The sequence below is a fragment of the Gavia stellata genome, chromosome 1 (assembly GCF_030936135.1).
Source record: "Gavia stellata isolate bGavSte3 chromosome 1, bGavSte3.hap2, whole genome shotgun sequence".
Taxonomy (NCBI): domain Eukaryota; kingdom Metazoa; phylum Chordata; class Aves; order Gaviiformes; family Gaviidae; genus Gavia; species Gavia stellata.
The window spans coordinates 117,223,863-117,245,110 of NC_082594.1; the positions used below are offsets into that span (position 1 = coordinate 117,223,863).

Genomic DNA, 21,248 nt, shown 5'->3' on the forward strand with positions numbered 1-21,248 from the left:
TGTGTGCACAGCAACTGTCTGAAAACACTAGAAGTCAGTGGAAGAGATGTATACTTTGCCAAAACAGTTCAGCTGCTTTCCCCATCTGCTGATCATTACTTCAGTCAGCTGCAGGTTGAACTAACATTCTTTCTCCAGTTTCTGCCTGAGATGCCTTATATCAGTATTTCTTAAATAAGATAAAATAATGTAAAAACTGAGTAGATTAAACATGTTGAGAATATTTTACACTGTCCTTCTCCGGTAATTACTTCAGAATATACAAGTGAGAATAAAACGAGGAAGACTGTAGTCATCTTATGCTCTTCAGCAGAAGTGTTATTGCCAGAAAAACATCCTCTGGGATTTCTCCGAGGACAAAAAATCACAAAAGGACAGTCCTAATTACTCTGATTACGGTTTTAAGATGAGTCAGTAACTTGTGATTGATGGCGTTACTGGTGGACTGGAAGTCAAATGTGGTCACTGTCAGCTGCCTGTTTTTTGCTTCATTGTTGGTCAGTCGCTCTAGTGTCAGTGTGATGGCTTGCCCCTTTCTATTTCAAGTTGTCAGTTAAAATTCACTGTCATTAAATGAAGGTCAAAACCTCTTCACTTAGAGTTGACTGTTCACTAATTAATATTTAGATTTGGGCAGCTGAAATCATCTTTCAAGTGAACAAATATTTGCATTGTAAAAAGCACTGTGTAACTAGTAGGTAGCTGTCTTGGAAGTTCCTTAAGCTGATCTGTTCCCTTGCTGTGGTTTTTCAAAAACACAGCTGGAACATGCTGATTATGTGGTGCAAAGCAAATTTACATAGTTGTCTATGCTGTGCTATTATGTTGCATAAGCAGCTGTCTTTATTCTGTAGGTCTTGAGCATTTTGATAGCAACATCTTCTATTTAAAATACATATTCAACACTGTAAAAAAAAAAGTAACAGTAATATCACTGTCAGAAGCCAATTCTTCTGTAGTTGTGTATCTGTCATTGAGGATACGTTTTCTCCTTCCTACTGATGGTAGTCCCTCTTTTCATGTCTCCTATGGCCTTAACCTCGCATAAAACATCTAGTTTCTCACTCAATATTTATCAAGTCCTAAATTCCTGCGTCCCCTACCTGTATTCTGCTGAGAGGGAGCTGGTCATGAGTGGTGTGCTCTGATTGACTGGCCAGCTGATGAGCCAGAACATTGAACTCAAATTACAGAGTTGTAGTGGTACTTGGTGTTCTGTCCTAAGTGGCCATAGTGTCCATCTGTTGTTGTCGTGCCATTGTTCCCCCCCTGGGTTTAGGAACTTGGTATGTTGAAGATGCCTATTAAGTGTAGGTTAATTAGTCAGGGTCTTAATTTATTATAGGCGAAGCTGATAGTCGTAACCAGGAGTTAACTAAAGAATAACAGTAATATTTTTCACAATAAAATTGAGGGAGTTAACTAATTGTGGGTATATTTTTGTCAAGGTTCTTAGCCCTTTAAAATATATAAATTTTAGTATTAGAAATGCAAAAAAAAAAAAATCAGATAGCTTCTAGTTAAAATATATAGATGCAAGCATATATCTCAATTTCCTGAGAGATTTTGTAAACCATACAAATAGTGGACTGTAAGTGAATTTATTTTTAGAATGACACCATATTGGTTGCATCAGTCCCAACTGTGCTTTAATGTTGTCACCTTTTCATAATAGCAGGGGTTTCATATATTCAGTGTAATGTTTATTCTATTTGTGCAACTTAACCAGTGTTCAGTATCTTACCTAAGCTTTACGTTCTGATTACTTTTCCAGAAGATTTCTTCTTTATTTCAGCCAGGAGGAGGTTATCTGGGCTTGTTTTTTCTTCTGGTGTGGTCTGCTTGAGTTTACCAGAAAAAGTTGCCTTCTTGCTAGGCAGTTGGAATGGGGTGATAAGGAGAAGAAGAAGGGTGATCAAGGAGCCAGATTTGTGGTTTTGATTAGTATTAGTATTTGATCTGATTAGTGTTCTGTTGTTTATTTTTATATGGCTTCTTAATTTTTGGTTGGCTGTTGGTTACAGGAAGAGGTTTACCCAAAATCTGCAAGCTGAAAGGGGCAATGAATGATTCCTGCACACAGAACAGGGATAACCTAGATCATTACAAACTCTTTCTGCAGAGGAGACTAGTTCAGACTTCTTTCTTTTACCCTTCTGTCACCACATGTATTTCAGGAAAATGCAAGGGGATTTTGGACTGAAAAGTCCAAAGTCTGAAGATATCTATGCAGGGATGAAATGAAGGCTTGCATCTCAAATATTTTGTAACTTTCACTGATTGGCAAGATCCTTGTTTCACCTCATTTCGTGTTTTAGTCTTTTTAAATGGCAAACCAAACCCACCCTTTTCTCTCTCCAGGTCTCCTGCAAGCGCAGAATCTCTTAACGCAACTACCTCAGCAAAGCCAAGCCAACCTCCTGCAGTCTCAGCCAAGCATCACCCTTGCCTCGCAGGTCAGGCTTATTTCTACAGTTCATGAGTTGCTTTGAGTGGATTTAAACTATTGCAAGTGAATGGACCCTTTGTATTAGTTACTGGAGCTATTGTATTAGTTACTTGTAGCTGTAATAGTGAGTTTATCTTTCTAGATAGATAGATTCAGTGTAGAGCTGAAGTAACTTCAGTTTTGTAGTTACCACCCTAATGTGCCTCTTTTCAGGCATTTAATGTTCTAAATTTTTATTTTTAGCTGAAAATATCCATGATTGATATCTTGAGTGAATGGCTCTAGAGCATCTTGATTTCTTGTAAGGCTTTCTTGGACAATCTACAAATTTGTGAAATTCAGAGGACCAAGTGGTAGGCTACCTAAAAAACTCGAAAACAGGATTAGTGACAAGTATCTTTTTTTCTAAAGATTGAAGTGGTAATCTATCTTTATTGTAGCCTAGTTGTTTTGCTATTATTGCTAAGTCATTGCCAGTCTTATTAGTTACCTTCTGTGAAAGTGAAGAGTTTGTTAGAAATGCATTAAAATATTCTGTTAGATATATGTTAAAATATTTAAACAATGATTAAGCTTTCAGACTGTAAGAAAAGCAATTTTAAGGTTGCACGTGCCTGCAAATTTGATTTTGCTTCACTCTGGGTTTTATTGTGCAGTTTAGTTACATGCCTGCATGCTGTTTCTCAAATACCGTGTAATATCATACGGTATCTTCCTGCCAACTTGGTTACACATAAGAATGTTTTAGTTTGTAATAAGATGCCTGAGTCTATCAGGGTCTTAGAAAATGACATTTTCTATTATACCACCTATAGTATTTTTCAGGCACCATGTGGAAAATGGAATTTATCTCACCTCTGTAGTTCATACCTCAGTTAGCAGCATGACTCCCTACGAAAGATTATACTTGGATTCAAAAAAAGTATCAAAGCTACAAAAAGAAAATAAATTATATAAAGGAGGTGAAGTCAGTAAAGACACATTGCAGTAATTAGCCACTATGTTTAATGTAAATTAAAAAAATATTAAAAACATTTGTAGTGTGACACATATATCTGCAATCCTAGAAGGATCATATATGATCATATTATTTCTGAAGTAATGGAGTTATAGATCCTGACCTCCCTCTACCATCTGCTGTGCACTGCAAAATACTGCACTAACCCAGGAGAAAAACAACATAAAGAGCTATGTAAAGACTCAGCTATATGTAGGCCATTTCTTTTAGAACAGCTGTTTCTGGACCTTTGCATAGACTTGGCATAGTACTGTAGTGTTGCATAGACTTCAGTCTGTTCTTATTTGCCCTGAAGGAGCCTGTAATTTCAGAACTGGGCATAGGACATAAAAGCATAACATCACCTTTACTTGAGAGCCTCAGCTGAACTGAATAGAATTTAACTAGAGTAAACGATTTGTGTCTGCATCTCAGTTCATCTATGGCATGTAAGAAGGTAGAGTTGTGCACTCAAAACATGTTTCCAATGTTCCTGTTGCATATAAAGCCTGAACTGTCCAATACGGGATCTTAATATATTTTGTTCACCTGGGAATATTTTCTATGATGCTCAGTTTTTTCAAATTCTTATTATTGCTGCATAGCAAAATGCTCTAGTGTGCCAGTGTTCAGGAATAGTGAACCTGGTGTGGACTTCCTGGAAAACCAGGCTTTTATATAGAAGAAAAGTGTGACCTTAAAGGAATTATTTTCTGCAGATTGCCTTTGCTTAATTTCTCATAGCACCAGTACATTCATTTTTACTGTGGCAAGCATCAACAGAGGGGTTAGAGGGGGATCTATTTTTTTTTCTTACTGGAAGAGCTGAGTCAGTCACAAGAGATGGCATTAGAGGAAACTTGCCATGTTTGCTGCCCCTGTATGTGCTCACTGTTCCAAGATTAAATAGGAGACTTGAATCTTTTGGGCTGATGACAATCTGCCACCTCACACAAGCAGTAAATTCAATTTTAAAATGATTAAAAGGGGATGAATGCCAAGCTGCCTATAAATGATAGAACTATATCAAGTAAGAGTGTTCAGCCTTTCTTTGAGCAGCTTCTGTAGAACGAAAGTTGTTGGTTAGCTGCTGCGTTGAACATCTCTTACTTTTCTTTAATTGGTTCTGACAGAGCCTTTAAAAGGCTGTCATACTAATAGCGTTTTCTGGATTGTGATTGCTCGTTCTTGAGAGGAATGTAAATAAATTGGAGGAACTTTCAGATTGTGGGAAATGTCAAATTCATTGATCTTTCTCACAGAAACGTCACATACCTTTTCTGAATTTAATTTTTGCTGATTATTCTTTTAAGTCTGGTTTTGATCTTTTCCTTGCGCTCTCTCTTAATAGCCAGCAACCCCAACACGCACAATAGCAGCGACCCCCATTCAGCCACTTCCACAGAGCCAGTCAACACCAAAGCGAATCGACACTCCCAGCTTGGAGGAGCCCAGTGACCTTGAGGAGCTTGAGCAGTTTGCCAAGACTTTCAAACAAAGACGGATCAAACTTGGATTCACTCAGGTGAGACTGCGTACCTTAGTGCCTGCCAGTGTGGAATCTGAGGTCTCATCTTTCAAGTCTGGAGGGTGACTACAATTCCACCTTTTCCTAGGAGAAGCTTCTTAAATAGGGTTATGCTCTGGCCTTTATGTAGGGGATTTGTAAGAAATAACAGAAGAAGCCATACATCCATCTTACTTCCCTGTTGGTTTTAAAGCATAGCCATTTTCCCAGCAGGTACGTGCATTTACCAGCTCCAGATGTCATTGCATGTGCACTATCCATTCTATAGGATGTAAAGTGAATGGGACAAAGCACTTTAAAGCTGCCTTCAGAAGTACAAAGTTCCAAAAATCATACAGCACAATTAACTGCTCTGTGTGTTTAAAAAGTATGTCACAACTGTGGAGTTGCTTTGGATGTCAAAGGGTTTTTATCTCTCAAGTGTATTTTCCTATTAAACATCAATGATTTCAGTATTTAATGCTTTTGCTAAGGCTCCTAAACAAAACCTGAAAAGACTGTCACTTTGAAGTTTTCTTCTTACAAAGGTGAGCGGGAATTGTGGTTTGTTTTGGTTTGCTTAAAAGCTCAGAAATACCTATAGAGCAGAAGAAAAGTCATCTTGAACACAGTGAAAATGGTTGAATGAGAAGAACAATTAAAAGTACAAAGTGCATTTATATGTTCTGTTACTCTGTTGAAGGGAAATGCTGCTTGGATCCAAGAATCCTTTCTTATTAGTATCAAAATGAATTTTTCTTCCCTGCAAAATTAAAATATCTGTCCAGGTAAACAATTAATTTTGGCAGGACTCTGTGGTAAGCATAGGCGTGTTTTTGCTAGAAGAAATAGTATGCAAAAATCAGAGTAGGTATTTAAAAGTCTGAGCTCAGAGCAGTCAATCCAACATATGTGATTTGTTGTCCGCCCCCCCCCCCCCCCCCCCCCCCCGAATAAGTAAATCTACTCTAGGTGAAAGTATGTGCTGAAGTCAGATTTATTTTTCTGGCAAAGACCTAAATGTTTGAAAAATCAGGGCTCATAATGAAAGTTCCTGGCAGCATCTTAATTATAACTCAAGAACAGAATGTTCTTAGTAAAAGTGCATTTTGCTGGCATGTGGCCTCCTTCCCTCCCTTCTTTCCACTAGAGGGAGGCACAGAAATACAGCTGATGGACACAGACAGAAGCTAGAATAGAGTAAAATACAATAGCTTCCCTATAGCCTGACTGAGGAGGTTCATGTAGATCTTTACAGCCCTGCTGTGAGATTATTATAAAGGCTCAACTACAGTTTTTAAGTTATGGGTTAACCCTTCTTTATTGACCCTGTTGTGAATTTTCATGGTGAGGAAAAATGAACACAACTGCTCGGGCTTACATTTCATTATTTGCTTTCAAGCTTAAAAAAGGGGAATCTTGAGAAAGTGATAAAATTGCATTTGATCATTCCTATCCTACTCTGAGTTTGTATGTGTATAATTAGGTAGTTCTAATAACTTCTACCTAATTGCATAATTGGATGATAATTAGGGACCCTATTACTTTGGTTTCCTATAGTTGGATAAATAGACTGCCTTTCAGAGGATAAAAGAATTTATTTCCAGTGGTACTGTAAGCTTTTTCAGACTCGCGCCACCCCCGCCTTTCAGAAATAATTGAAAGATGTAGTTTGCATTGCAAACTAATCACTTATTGCATTCTGTCTTGTGAGCAATACAACAGGTTTTGAACTTCAGCAGTTCTGTCTCTTCTCCCACCCCAAAAAGTGGGTGGTGGATTTAAATCCTTTTGTTTAACTGTTTTCCTTAAAAATATCTCCATGTTTGACATACAGAGACACAATGAGCACACTGCATCTTAGCATTATTGCAGGTATGTGACTAATTGGTTGGTACAGATTCAACCTACGTGAGCGAACATTTTAGACAATGTTGTTTTTATTCTGTAAAAGGTATTACCTCTGCTAGTTCATCTGTGCTTCTTAACAGACCAGTACGCACAACAATGATGTACGTTATAATCAGCTTCAGTTCAGTACCAGAGCTTCATTCAACCTACAAGGTAGATCAGATGTGCACATTACCTTTATCCTCTGTTCCATGCATCCTTTCAGTGGCCCATCCCAATATATAAAAATCTCATCCCAATATGTAAATTCCTTTGCCTACAGCTGAAATGCTGCCACCTTTTGGCATTGAAAACTATTTGCAAAGAAATGGTTAACTATTCATTTTAAATCAGATGGCGAATATTAGTAAGAACAACATAAATACCAGAATTAAATTTAGTCAGGGGACTGGAACAAACTTCATAACTCTTTCCTGCCAAGAAATAAATCAACTTATCTCTAAAATGGTTTACATAGCCAGGTTTTCTTCTTCATAAGCCCACTAGAGCATCCATGTTACTTCTCTTGGAATGATTTATGAGTTTTAAAATGCACGGAATCCTGGCATATGGGTAGAGGTATAAATGTGAGTTCCCACATGTTTCCTCTGATTGAAGGGCGTACAAAACAATTGTCCTGGTCCTCTTCTAGGAATGAAATTGTTTTCTTTATGCAACCTGCACAATATATGAAGCTTACCAAAGGTGGTTTTCTTCCTTGCTTGGATGTGTCCACTCTGCATGCTGTTAGTATACTTGTGTCAAGCTGTGGTTGTGGATCTGACCTAAAAGGAAAGAAAGCAAGCTTTATGCACAATCCAACTAACCTAACTTAACTTGCAATTAAACTCCACTAACTATGCTCAAGCTTTTCAGTGTCTTTTTCTACACTTTTCATACTTTTTTGTGTTAAAAATTAAAAATCTAAATTAAACTACTTCAGACCAAATAGCATACTTAAAAAATAACTACATTTTTTCAAACGGCAGGACCTTCCAGTTTTAAAACAAAACAACAAAACATTATGGTGTTTTTAATGGCCACAATCAAGAATGGATTGTTTTTTTTTTTTTTTTTTAAAGAAGATTTTCCAAGTGTAAACTACTTAGAGATGTATATATATAGGTATTGGGATAAGCAGAATGTCTGATAGCTAGCTAAAACTGAGTTTTGAAAAGCAGTAACAGGTGTAAAGAGATGATCATCTGTCTGTAAATCTTCTGGATAGCTTTTTGGCAGATGGGTAATGGTAGTGAGGACTACAGTTAATCATTATTTGAAATGGTTCAACTTCTTATCTGCTTTGAAATGTTTATCTGTGGGGAGAAGTTTGGTTTGAACCTCAGAAGATACTAAAAGTTCAGATAAGAATATTTTTGCATCTGTTTAAACACGATATATGTTTGTAGACACCTTTTCGAAGAGTGTTTTTCTACTAATTTGACAACATGAATTCACTGCATTTCTGCTTATTTGAACTTCTCTTCTTTGGTCTGAAATATGCAGATACTTAAATCTGCTCCTAAAGAGAGCTTGTCCTTCACTTATTTTTAAAGAACTAAGAAAAAAATGACAAGTTAATATTCAGTGGAATGTTCTGTTCAGTGATAATGCAAAGAAGATAAATCATCGTGGATTTTCTGGAAAGAGTTACATGGTTAAACTGCCTGAGGTTTGACATTTCTTTGTGATTATTTGCTTTAGCATGAATCTTGGTAGTGCCGAGCAAGTTCCTGTGAAACTGAAATCCCACGCGGCAGTGGAGTCACTGAAAGAACATAAGAATGTGACAGGATTCCTTGCTTTGGAAGTGCCTATGTTAGTGAATTCCTTTTTTCTCTTTCTTTGTCCAGGGTGATGTTGGGCTCGCTATGGGCAAACTCTATGGAAATGACTTCAGCCAAACTACCATCTCTCGCTTTGAAGCCTTGAACCTCAGCTTTAAGAACATGTGCAAGTTAAAGCCACTTCTGGAAAAGTGGCTCAATGATGCAGGTGAATGAGTCTGTGTATTTCTTCACCAGCCTACCAAAATCAGTAGGATTCTGAAAAACACTGAAAAACTGCTTCGTTTGTGCCCTTACAGTTTTATGAAGCCACCAATCTTCGTAACTGTCCGCGGGACAAATAAGGGTGTAGGAACAAGTGTCCATACTTCCCTTTTCATGTGGCCATATGCATCCAAAATTGTTCCAATATGAACTTTCAGAATTGTGTTCTGCAGCCAGCTGAATAATTGCATGGGGTGAGGTATAATATGTGTCATGGTTTTCTTCCATGTATGTTAATGCATATAACTTCTAATCCTCTTCTAGCTTTCTTTTTCAGATGTGTAGTAGAGAGAGGGTTGCATGTTTTGTTGTTTCAGTAGGCAGAGCTTATTGCATTCATTTCTTCCTACACCCCATGTGCATTCTTTTCATCTGTCTCCAAGGGTCCATATAAACATTCTCTTTCTCCCCATAGGAAGGTTTTTATGGATTAGGTTTTGCTTTTTCTTTCCAGAACTAGTTTTCCTGGGACATAAGTTATTCATTGTGCCAATGTTGGTAGTGTTCCTTTTTTGTTTTCATTTTTTTTCCCACCTGCAAAAGGAGCTTGGATGGTGGTGCTAGGTGTTAGGATAGAAAGTGTTGAAGAACGCTGTCAGCCAGTTTTTTCTTCCAAGCATACAACTGTACATAGTATAAAACTGATGTATCTGCAAAACAGATGGCAAGGACGGTGTGTGCCTTCCTGTTTTTACCAAAATGAAGAGAGCTTTATGCTGATGCCTACAGTATTCTCTGAAATTTTGAAAGTAATTGGATGCAGTGTTGAAAATTTGTCCTGCATTGAAACAAGGAAGTGTCATTCTGTTGTGCTGACAGGGGTTATCTTTAGGTAATCTAGATCTGTGATAGAAAACATAAAGATCTTCACACTGAGTGCTCTAGTCCACAGGCCAGTGGTCCCCAAACCTTCCAGCAACACTGGATGAGACCAGTGCTGAAAGGAATGTCATAGTTTGCTTTTCCTCCTAGTCTGAAGAAATACTGCGATCTGTATAGTTAAGGACTGCAAACAGTGACAGGGTCCTTTACAGCCTGGAAGTTGGGAACCATTGTCTTTGCCTCTGATTCAGTTTCATGAAAATCTTTGGAAGAAAGATTCAGATGACTTTAAAGGCTACTTTTAGGTAAAAGCAGGCAGGAGAAGCATACCGATGATCCCCTCCATTACGTTACATTGGAGTGTTGGAGAATTTATTGTTACAGAACTCAGCTTGTTCTGTGGGGTTTTCAGGATGCAGAGGGGTTTCAGCACATTTATGGGTGCCATTACTGAAAAAAAAAAAAAAATCTAGAAAATAATGAACTGAATGTACTTGCCTATTTGAGCCTACCAGAATGGTCTTAGAATTTGTGAACTTTGACACCTGCTTATCACCCACAAACCCCGATGCAATGAGGGATCTTCAGTAATAATTAATCATTTTGTTTAAATTCCCTGTTGGAACCTGCCTGTTGGTTATTTTGCACTTTCTGCTACAAAGTGGGGTCAAGTTTGTTCTCTCTTGGCTCTTCTGTGGAGCCAAAAAGACAGGATTAGGGGTTGACAGCTAGAGACCTAGTGAAGCTAAGGAGTGGGAGCTGCTAGCTGTGTAGGCTGTTAGGTAGAACTGCATAGTACTGAGTATCTGCTAAGGTCTCCAGAGAGAAGAGGTTGAACACTGTGAAGCTGGTTATGAACTTCCTCTCATGTATTGCAGAGTGAGTAAAAGAAATTTCTGGCTGCTCAGACTTTTTCATAATTGCTTGTGGCTTACAGCTGTGGCTCATGGATATCAGTTACTGCCTTTTTTCTTTAAACTGTGACTTGCAGTGAATGAGTGTGGGGTGGAATGAGATAAGGGAGACAGAAACTTTGTACAGGTATTGTAAAAGGGATACTGTGGTAGCATACAGGAGCAGAGGGCACCCTCTGGGCTTACTTCTAGCTTTTAAGTTTCAAGTATATGTTGCAATTTACAAGTACAACCATTAACGCACCTGATCTTCAGAAATCTCTATATATCTGGACTAGATACAGAGTGGGTTTTAACATACCTTGCACAGGTGAAGAACACTTGCATTAGGCTGCACTGCATTCAAATAAAATCTCCTGATTTGGGTTACTTTTTTTTTTTTTCCAGAAAACCTCTCATCTGATTCAACTCTCTCCAGCCCAAGTGCCCTGAATTCCCCAGGGCTGGGGGTCGAAGGCTTGAACCGTAGGAGGAAGAAACGCACCAGCATAGAGACCAACATACGTGTGGCCTTAGAGAAGAGTTTCCTGGAGGTCGGTGATCCTGTTGCTCTTCTCAGCCTATAAAAAATTGAGAAACTTTGCTTAACAATCATATCTGTTAGAGTGAACCCATTACTGTGCTATTTAGGAAAGTGCTTGTACTGAACAAGGTGAATACAAAGGCTGTGCCAAGAAGCACACATCAACATCTACTTCACTTTAAAAAAAAAAAAAAGAACAGAAAACCCCTCGAAAAAACTCATTGGTTCTTGCAGTTCACTGACTTTGTGATTTTGCATTCCAAGATACTGAGCCATAGATCTAAGCTTGATATTCTGCACATCAAAAAGAAGAAAAAAAGATTACCCTTTCTGAAGATGGATAAATGGGTTGACACTCTAAACATACATAATGTGAGGGTTTTAGCTGGCCTTATGTTACTCTTGATAGGCACTTTGTGCAGCTGTATGGGCAGATAGCCTAAGTAGCCTGTTCAATCTACCTGTCTTTCATTATAGGTCTAAACAACTTGGGGTTCATTTGTCTATTGCTGTAGTTAATCTCTCCTATTCCTTTTCAAGAGATGCTGAAAGAAAGATTTTCTTATCAAGGTCTAGAATTCCTTGAAGGATTAACTCACAAGTCAGATCCCTTCTCTCAAAAAGAAGCATGTGAGCTTAGTCTTCATCACCTGTCTCTGAGAAACACAGCTTACTATTGGTAGAAATGTTCCTGTAACTAGGAAAATGGAGGGCAGAAGTATGTATTATAGTCCACCTCTACTATACGACTGACTAGATTCTGGATATAAATGGCCCATCTAGATTTCTGCCTAGTGAAGAAGAAGCTATAATGTAAAACTTCAGAAGGTAATTTCACAGCTTTTCAAGTACCGTTTCCTTTTCTCAGAACCAAAAGCCTACCTCGGATGAGATCACCATGATAGCTGACCAGCTAAACATGGAGAAGGAGGTGATCCGCGTTTGGTTCTGTAACCGGCGCCAGAAGGAGAAAAGGATCAACCCACCCAGCAGTGGTGGAACCAGCAGCTCGCCCATCAAAGCAATTTTCCCTTGCCCAACCTCACTGGTAAGAATCAAGAAACCATGTTGACAAAGATCACTGAAAGACACAGTTCTACTGTGCTCACTGTGGGAGTTGCACATGCTACACCTTCTTTGTACAGCAGACTTGTTCTCACAAATTTGTATTTTACTGGCATTTTAAATATCCTACTTGCATACTGTATGAGAGAGAGAATGCTTACAAATCAGGCAGTAGTTGGGCCTTTAGTTTGGGTGTTTTATTTAAGTCAGCTCGTGAGTAAATATTCTGACTAGCAAATTTGCAGTTGAGGTCATTGCTTTGTAAGTATTCCAGATAGTAACTCCAGTTTATATCTGGACTTTCTCTCTTGCCCAAACTTCTTTTGTAAAATAATAGTAATAAAAAAAATGCTTAACAGCTCTACCCCTTCCCTCTTATTTTGGCTGCTCTGATAAGTAGATGAGCAGCAGTAAAACATATTATTTGGAGACTTAGGTCACACAAAGCCAATGATACTGTTGTTGTCACTTTAAGTCAGGAATGATTTATGGAAAAAAAAGACATGGAACAAAGGAACAATTTAGCTAATACTCATGTAATTAATTTCGCACACTTGTATTTGCCTCAGGTAAACACAAACTTCATGAAAATAAAGAGTAACAAAACACATGCATCAAGGTTCCTTCAGCTCCTTTGCTACCAATGTCCATGGAGGTCTGTTTTCATAAATAGCAACAGTAGCTATTAGATTTCATAGTAGCTATGCTAATAGGAATGTGGTGGAATTTATGTAGCCTGTAGCTGTCCTTTTGTAGTATTTATTCCACCCTCATCACTGTAGTAGCTAATATCTTCCAGTACTTCATTAAATCATTAATTTTGGTGACATTCTTTCTGCTCATCCCTGTCTCAGGATGTGTGCATGCAACCTTTTGTTTCAGGGGAAGGGATGTGTTAAATGTACTTAGTCTTTTTTTTCTTTCTTTCTTTTTTTTCTTCTTTTTTTTCCCAATTGGAAAGCAAGGTTGCATGCCTTGCTACCAAAGCAGAACATAGTGAGATTTATGACAGTGTGTTTTAGTAACCATGCAAGTTCACTCAGACTGCAACTTAAGAAATCTTTCCTACATAAATTTTCCTTTTATTATAAACTGCCATTGTATGTAAGAAATTGAGGTGTTAACCACAATCTCCGTTTTTTCAGTGATGTTTCACTAAACATTTTCACTCATTGTAAGCTTCTCTTAAGACGGTGCTATCACTCAAATGGATGTTCCAGCCCTGCTCCCCCTAGCCTTCCCTGACTGTGTGCTTTGTTGATTCCCTGTGTCAGCTCTGGAGGATATGTGTCCACAGGATGATTGGACTTGGTTTACTAATTTGACTGCAGATTAACCATGTGAAGAACAATGATGAATTTTCAGTAGGGCTAGATAACCAATCTGACTTGTAGCCTGGCTGCACAAGTGCTAAGGCTCTTGAAGCAGGATTGGAGGGGAATGCTTCTTTTCATGTCAACCTACTTTTGCGTTGGCTAAAGTCAGTCATTGTAACCACGGGGTTAGCTGTATTAATTCTAGGTCGTTCGCTGCCCTGAAATGTGGATTGTGACCTTGGCCTTAACTGTTTGGTAGACAGATGACAGATATGATGTCTGGGCTGCATTTGTGAGAAGTGTGCTATATATCTAGCTCTTCTTCATTTCATACACTATTTGAGATGGGCAGAAAGCTTTTAGATCTGTCCCAGTTGCCCCAGTCTTGTTTAAAATGCATGAAGCATTTGACTTCTTATAAGAGGATATGCAGCATGAGAGAGATTTCTCTTATAATAAACTTAAGGTAAGAGAGGGGAAAGGAGGAAGGTTTTAGCCTATATCCTTGGCTCTGTTCTCTTGGGCAATTCTAAAGGATTCATTTCTCTCATTGATGTGTAACAGCCTTCAAATGTTACCTTTGGACACTATTTCTTGTCCATAAGAAGTCCTTTCTCTCCTTATATTTCATTTTTCCTCATAAGCTAGTTCCTCCAGCCTTAAATTTTTTGTGTTTTTTATCTGTAATGTCTTCAGTTTATTGTAGCTTTCTTGTAATAAGCTGTCCACAAGTAAAATTAGCTGATGTCATTTGAATGCTTTAAAATTCAGAGATCCTTCCTCTGGCACAAGGAAATTTACCAGAGTAGAGCCTATCTCACAGAATTTCACAGTTTGGTTGAGTAAAAGTGAATTGTTTTTCTGTTTATCCATGTTTATCACATTACCCTAAATACCTTTGGTAATGCTGGGGCATTTAAATAATTTTATCAGAGAAAGAGATTTGGAGCTGAAAAGATGTTTAAACAAGAAAAAAACACCCACGCAGAAATAATACATTTTGTAACTCTTTCTATAAGAGTGACTGTTAAAACAAGGTGCTTGTCTTTGGAGGGAGGCAGAGAGGGAGGGCTAACTTGCAGTCCTGAGACAGTATGGATGTAATTGATACATCTCCCTTCAAATACTGAATGATGAAGAATAAAGATATTGCTGGTAATTAGAGAAGGTACTATGGTTGGTCCACTGAATGATAAAGTAATGAAATTACAAAAAAGTTAGTTTATATGCAGTGTTTTCCCTGATAACTTCCTCAGCTGAGGATGGGAAGAAAGAAATTCAAGTCTAGTAGCGAACTCGTTTTTGTCTAACAGTTGAGCAGTTGTATTCTTTTTTGACCTCCAGGTGGCAACCACGCCAAGCCTTGTGACTAGCAGTGCAGCTACAACCCTGACTGTCAATCCTGTGCTCCCTCTGACCAGTCCTGCTGTAACTAGTCTGTCAGTCACAGGTAAGGGCTGATTTCCCTTGCCCCTCCACATTAACCTTTACCATTTCCCCTTTTAAGCTCTTCAAAAGGTCATTCAGTATTGGTCACACTGGTATCCCAGGACATTCTTGTCATTGTTCCTTGTTACTCCACTAGGAAACTTCAGTCTTTTTTTCTGGGAATAAAATCACAGGTGGTGCTGGAATGAAATATGCTTTATTCCATTGCTAGCTTCTAGATTCTAGAGCTCCTCAGCCTCCTCTTGGAAGTGTCCTTTCATTATAGTCTGAGCTTCTCATTTGGACTGTTGGTGCTTCTTGGTCCTACAGAAATGTGTGTTTGTCTCCTTTTCAGTTGGATGTGCAGTTCATTTCAGGTTGGTAGTGGTTTATGTTGAGTCATTTCTGTTTTGTACTGATCTAACCAGAATCAATCTTCTAGGCACAACAGAAACCACCTCCAACAACACGGCAACAGTGATTTCAACAGCACCTCCAGCTTCTTCAGCAGTGACATCACCCTCCCTGAGTCCTTCCCCTTCTGCCTCAGCCTCCACTTCAGAGGCATCCAGTGCCAGTGAGACCAGCACAACACAGACAACCTCCGCTCCCTTGTCCTCCCCTCTTGGGACCAGCCAGGTGATGGTAACGGCATCAGGGTTGCAAACAGCGGCAGCAGCTGCGTTACAAGGAGCTGCACAGTTGCCTGCAAATGCAAGTCTTGCTGCCATGGCTGCTGCAGCAGGACTAAACCCAGGCTTGATGGCATCCTCGCAGTTTGCAGCTGGGTAAGGATGAATTCTTCACACCCTTTTAGGTGAGGTGACAGAAGAGGGAAGGATTATTTCTGGGCTGAATTGTATGGGCTTTTACGTATCACTGTCTTCTGGTAGCTCACTTTGTGACTCTAGTGTCATTTATCTCAAATTCTGAAGGTTTACTTATAGATGGTAATTGGCCATTCTCGTCAATGTGCACAAATGTTGTTTTCATTTTACAGATGAAAAAGCTGTGTTGCAGCAATGTTGTGATTTGATAAATCATCCATCCCACTGCAGAGCTTGACTTAAGAGCTGCAACTTACCAGTGAATCATAGAATCTGTTCTACTAATTGTAAATTGGAGACCTAGCCTAGACCCACTTCACACCTCTGTATTCATTTCTCCATCATGAGCAAGAAGCTGTAAAAGATGCATGATGATGCATTGTTGAAGTTTTAGTTTTAACAGTGTTGCTCTGAGAGATAACTCTTTGTTTCTTCAATTTCTCTTGATTTACATCTGTCTTATCTGAATTTCGGAGATGGTGATAGCTCTCTAACAAGTGGCAGTTTCCCCAAAATACTTTACAAGAATATTTTACAGCAACAATCAAAACAAGTCATGTATTTACAGTGCCTATACTTCAGGCCTGTTGCTAACCACACAGCTGAAAGGTAACATCTACTCAAAGCATCATGAAGGAAAAATAAACTAAATAAAATAAAGTAAAATTAGCCCTTAATCTCTGGTCTTGCTCCCCCTCCCTTTTTTTTTTTTTTTTAAATATGATGGTGTACTTCTGGGCAGTGACAACCTTTTCTTAAAAGTAACACTCCTTCCCTTTTTCTTTGTTTCTTCTTCCACGATCTTGCTTCCTGCAGAGGTGCCTTACTCAGTCTCAATCCAGGGACATTAGGTGGTGCTCTCAGCCCGGCCTTGATGAGCAACAGTACACTGGCAACTATTCAAGGTCAGTAGTATTTTTTTAATGCATCTGTGTCATGCAACTTGAGTTTATGTGCTTTGTTTTTCTCTACCAAAAAAGAATATTGACTCCTCAGCATTGGACATAAATGTTATAGGAGTAAAGGTTTTACAAAATTTAAATGCGCAAATACGTTTTCTGTACCACAGAGATAAGAGCAGGTACAACTTCAGAAAGGGGTTTGGAACTGTGTATGATCTTGTAGAGATTTACAGGAGGCATTTAAGATATTGAATGTGATCTGGAATTTATTTTGTTATCCTCCCCCCATTGGCATGTATCTCCAGCAGATGAGAGATTTGCTTTTTATAGCTCTTCTAGCATAAGTTTGAGCAGAGTTGCACTGTTTTGAGGTCTGTTAGGAGGGCATTTCCGAGCAAGACTTGATCCTGAATTCTTGTCCTCAGATGTATTTAAAAAGAACCCACAACAAACCACCTACCTCCTAAAGTCCTTATGTAGAACTTTTTAAATCGATAAATCCTTATTCAGAGGAGTAAAGATTTCATTTTGGAAGTGCCACACAGCCCCAAGTTTCCACTGACTTTAGCAGGAGTTGTTCTCAGCTCATAGTGCGTTATCTGTAAAAACTAGATCGTGCAAGCGCCTAAAGAGCTAGCTAACCTATGTATTAAAATAGCCTCTGAACTAGCTTAACAAATCTTGTTTCCAGGGTACAAGAAAGAACCATTTCGTAAAGTGTCACAGATAAATTTAGGAGATCATAATCTAAGATCATAATCTCACCTGTAGACTGGTGAGAGTAAGTTGTAACAGTGGTTGTATGTCAGCATTTAAAATGTTACGCTCAAGGCTACATGGCCTTCTTTATCTTGGGATAGCTGTCATTTCATGTGAACACTCATCTCAACCCTTTCCAGTACAGGTTGCCTGAATGTGCAGGTTTTCTGTGGCAGGAAACATAGACCAGTATTGCTCTTAAAGATCTGAAGAAAGGCATGATGGAATTAGTTTAGGAACAGACAACAGAGGCATTTTAGTATCTGCAAGGTCTCATCCACTCTTCATAAAAAGAGTTGTTTTTTTAAAAAACAACCTATGATAAGATGACTGTCATTAGTGGTGTAGAGAGCACTCATGTCAGAGAAAGGAAAATGCAGAGACCAGCTGCTTTTAGGCACATTTTGCATTGTTGCTTACTGCTAATGTTATCTCCTCCCTGCTCAATTTTCCCTTTTTTAGCTCTTGCATCTGGTGGCTCTCTTCCAATAACATCACTGGATGCAACTGGAAACTTGGTGTTTGCCAATGCTGGAGGTACTCCTAACATCGTAACTGCCCCTCTGTTCCTGAACCCTCAGAACCTTTCTCTGCTCACCAGCAACCCAGTTAGCTTGGTCTCTGCAGCTGCAGCCTCCGCAGGGGCCTCTGGACCAGTCGCCAGCCTTCATGCCACCTCCACCTCAGCCGAGTCCATCCAGAACTCTCTCCTCACAGTGGCCTCTGCGAGTGGGGCCACGTCCACCACCACTACTGCCTCCAAGGCACAGTGAGCCGGGCTGAGCTGTGCTGCCAGCAGCCTGTTTCACTGTGCGGTGGGATTGGCTGCCAGCGGGGTTTATAAACTGAAAATGTGATGGGCATCCTCTCGCCGTGTTGCTGGGGACAAGGGAGAGAAGGAAAAATATAAAAAACAAAAGCAAAACAGGAAGGATTTAAAGCTGGGACAGACATTTGCCTAATTTTATAATAAACACTGTCTTTTCAGGATCGCTTCATGGATCGGAGAACTTTCTAACCAAAAATGTAAAAAAAAAACAAAAAACAGAAAAACAAAAACCACAAAAAAAGTGAAAGGACTACTTATCATTTCCAGCAGTCACAATGACAAGTTAAGGTGGGTTATCAACTCAAACATAGGAAGGGGATTTCTTGTTTCTTTTTGGTCTAAATATCTTTCTTTTTTAATTATCATTTTATAGGTCTGTTGTACAGGCCATTATGTCATACAAGGTGTTTATAATCGTATCAATCGTGTTGGGGGTTCCTTTCTTAACTGGTACAATTTAGGCAGGCCTGTATTACTGGTGTATCTCTATTATTATTATTATGATTATTATTATTATTATTTTTATATATATAGTTTGGACGCGTTTGTCTTTTGCTCCTGGATTATTTTCAGCGAGCTCCCACACCATGGGGGGAGGGCAGGAGGGTGGAGAGGAAGAATGGAGCACAAATAGACTTTCTGTCCTAATCTTCTGGGAACGTTCTGAACAGCTTCCTCATCCTTGAATTTGTCTAATGGTTACTTGTAGAGGTCAGAAGAATTTATGTTCATCATCTGTGCAGGAAGCTCAGTGTAGCAGCAGAGATCATTGTGTGCAAACTTCCAGGCGGGTCTATGCTTTTTAAGCAGAGGTAGGAATTAGTCCCAAACTGCAGTTCTCCTTCTCTCGATTATTTAGACAAAATGGCCAAATTCTGCTCTTAGCTTTGTGTGCATGGTTCCTTTTTACTTCGAGAGTGGGATTTGACCTCCCAAGTCTAGATTGTGTGACGTACCGATGGCTCTTCTGTTCTATTGATTCGATTTTGCTGTTAAGAGCATACACACAAATATTTAAAAAACGTCAAGTTACCCAAGCTAATTGGCAGTATGTAAAGCAGCATTTACAGTCCTAGATTTCTGCCAGCTGAGTTGGTACAGGATTTCAAAAGGTCAGATTCTCCCTATTATAGAAATACTCCTTTTCCATTAATTCTGATGCTTCCAACATTGTATTTAGAAAAACTTCTTAGTGAAAAAGTGCTGCTGACTGCAAAACACAGAAGCCAACAAGATGAGAACAGAAGTTGCCATTGTTTATGCCAACACAATAGAGCTGACTCTGGGGCTTTGCACATACCTGGGTGATCTCATGTAGTCTCTGAGCTGTGATGCTGCTAGCTATGTAAAAACGGCAATAAGCATCTCTGACAGAGTGTCAGGGCTTGCCTGCCACTGTAACGATCTTTTCAAGGTTGATTCTGATCCATGTAGCAAAGGATATTTACGTGGATGAGGAAGAGTAACGAACTGTACAGAAGTTAGATCTGTATATTCTTAAATATACAATCTAGTGTCTGAACCAAAAAAAAGATTTTTAAAAAGAGAAGACTGGATCACTGCAATGCAGTTCACTTTGAACTTTCCATTCCTGATGGATTTAAAGGTTTCTGCCATGTGTATAAAACTAAATTACTTTTAGCTAGCGAGGGTATTAGAAGAGTCCCTTCCCCCCCCCACCCCCTTTTCTTTTGTCACCAGAGTGTCCTAAAATAATGAGCTGATGCAGCTATGTTCATTTTGTTGATGATTCAGGGGGATCCTGGAGCTTCTCATCCAAGATCCAGAAGGCAGCAACTTTAAACTCAACATATGCTTTGGTTTGTGACCTGAGCATGTGGGATTTGCGTTTGCACTCAAGTGGCAGAACCCCTTATCTCTCCCCCCACCACCATGGTTTTGCTCTGTTCATCTCTTAACTCTCCACCTTCTGTTTTACTGAATATTTAAACCAATTATCCCTAAAACTTCAAAACTAGTGAACTGCAAGCAGGGAAACTAACAAATGTCCGTCCACCGTTTCTAATGTGTTTTTTATTTTTTTTATGTTTTATTTTTTTAAAACTAAGCTTGAACCAAAGTCAATTTCTAGCAAGCTGCTGTACTAATGGACTAGTTTGTATAAGTGCAGTTCAGATGCAGAGAGGCGATAGATGCTACTGACAATTTCTTTTTCATTTGTCTTTTGTTTTTATTAATTTTATATAAAAGTTGCTGCTTGTTTTTAATCTTTTTTTTTTTTGTTGGTAATTTGTTTTATCCTTGGGGCAGACTCTTAACTTGATTTTAATTTGTTTTCTTTTGTTTGATGTGTAAATAGAATGGCAGTGTTAGAGGATTGTTAATCCAACAGGCCCCACCCTCATCCCACCAGTATGGATAAATCTAAGTATTTTTGATGCGTCTCTATGACTTCAGGCTGTGCAGGAGGCTTTTAGGGCTATGAATAATACTGCAGAAATGGAAATGGCCCACAGTAATAGCTTCAGAGCAGTAAAAGGTATAGGTGGGTGAGCTTCAGGGAGGTAGGGAAGAAGTGGAAGAGGAGATGCTGGTACCCCTTACGTTGGTCTGGAGGCCATAGCATGAACTACAGTTTCTGCCAAAGGAATGCAAGTCCCTGGGACTTGTGTTCAGTGAAGTAAGAAGATGGGGAAAACTGCAGCTGTAACGTTCATTCCTGACTCTGAAAGTACCCGCTTACTTTCATGCCTGTGCAAAAATACGATTTATCAGGAAGCTTTTTTTCTTAAAGGGAGGATACTACCGGTGTTTTCTCCGATGTATCCTCTGTTCCCTAAGGGTTTTGTGGCAGGGTGGGGGACCATGGTCCTTGCATATATCTAGGAAACGCAAAGAAAGGTGGGCCTTAAATCAGCATAAAATCCTCTCTCCACAGTTCAAAGAGACTGTGCCATTAGCTGTCTGAATGAGTTTTCATGTCCCATTCTTGTTGGTTTGTGGTTGGG

The 21,248-nt window shown here is 39.1% G+C and overlaps 1 protein-coding gene across 1 annotated transcript in view; it reads left to right on the plus strand.

The window, feature by feature from the left end:
• Positions 1–18,223, plus strand: part of POU2F1 (POU class 2 homeobox 1) — a 48,542-nt gene extending 30,319 nt beyond the window's left edge. The window contains exons 8-16 of the mRNA XM_059819352.1: positions 2,362–2,456; positions 4,798–4,971; positions 8,697–8,838; positions 11,018–11,163; positions 12,022–12,201; positions 14,879–14,984; positions 15,405–15,750; positions 16,606–16,694; positions 17,913–18,223. Coding sequence (XP_059675335.1) covers positions 2,362–2,456; positions 4,798–4,971; positions 8,697–8,838; positions 11,018–11,163; positions 12,022–12,201; positions 14,879–14,984; positions 15,405–15,750; positions 16,606–16,694; positions 17,913–18,223 — 1,589 coding nt within the window. The remainder of the gene's footprint in view (positions 1–2,361; positions 2,457–4,797; positions 4,972–8,696; positions 8,839–11,017; positions 11,164–12,021; positions 12,202–14,878; positions 14,985–15,404; positions 15,751–16,605; positions 16,695–17,912) is intronic.
• Positions 18,224–21,248: the final 3,025 nt, after the last annotated feature.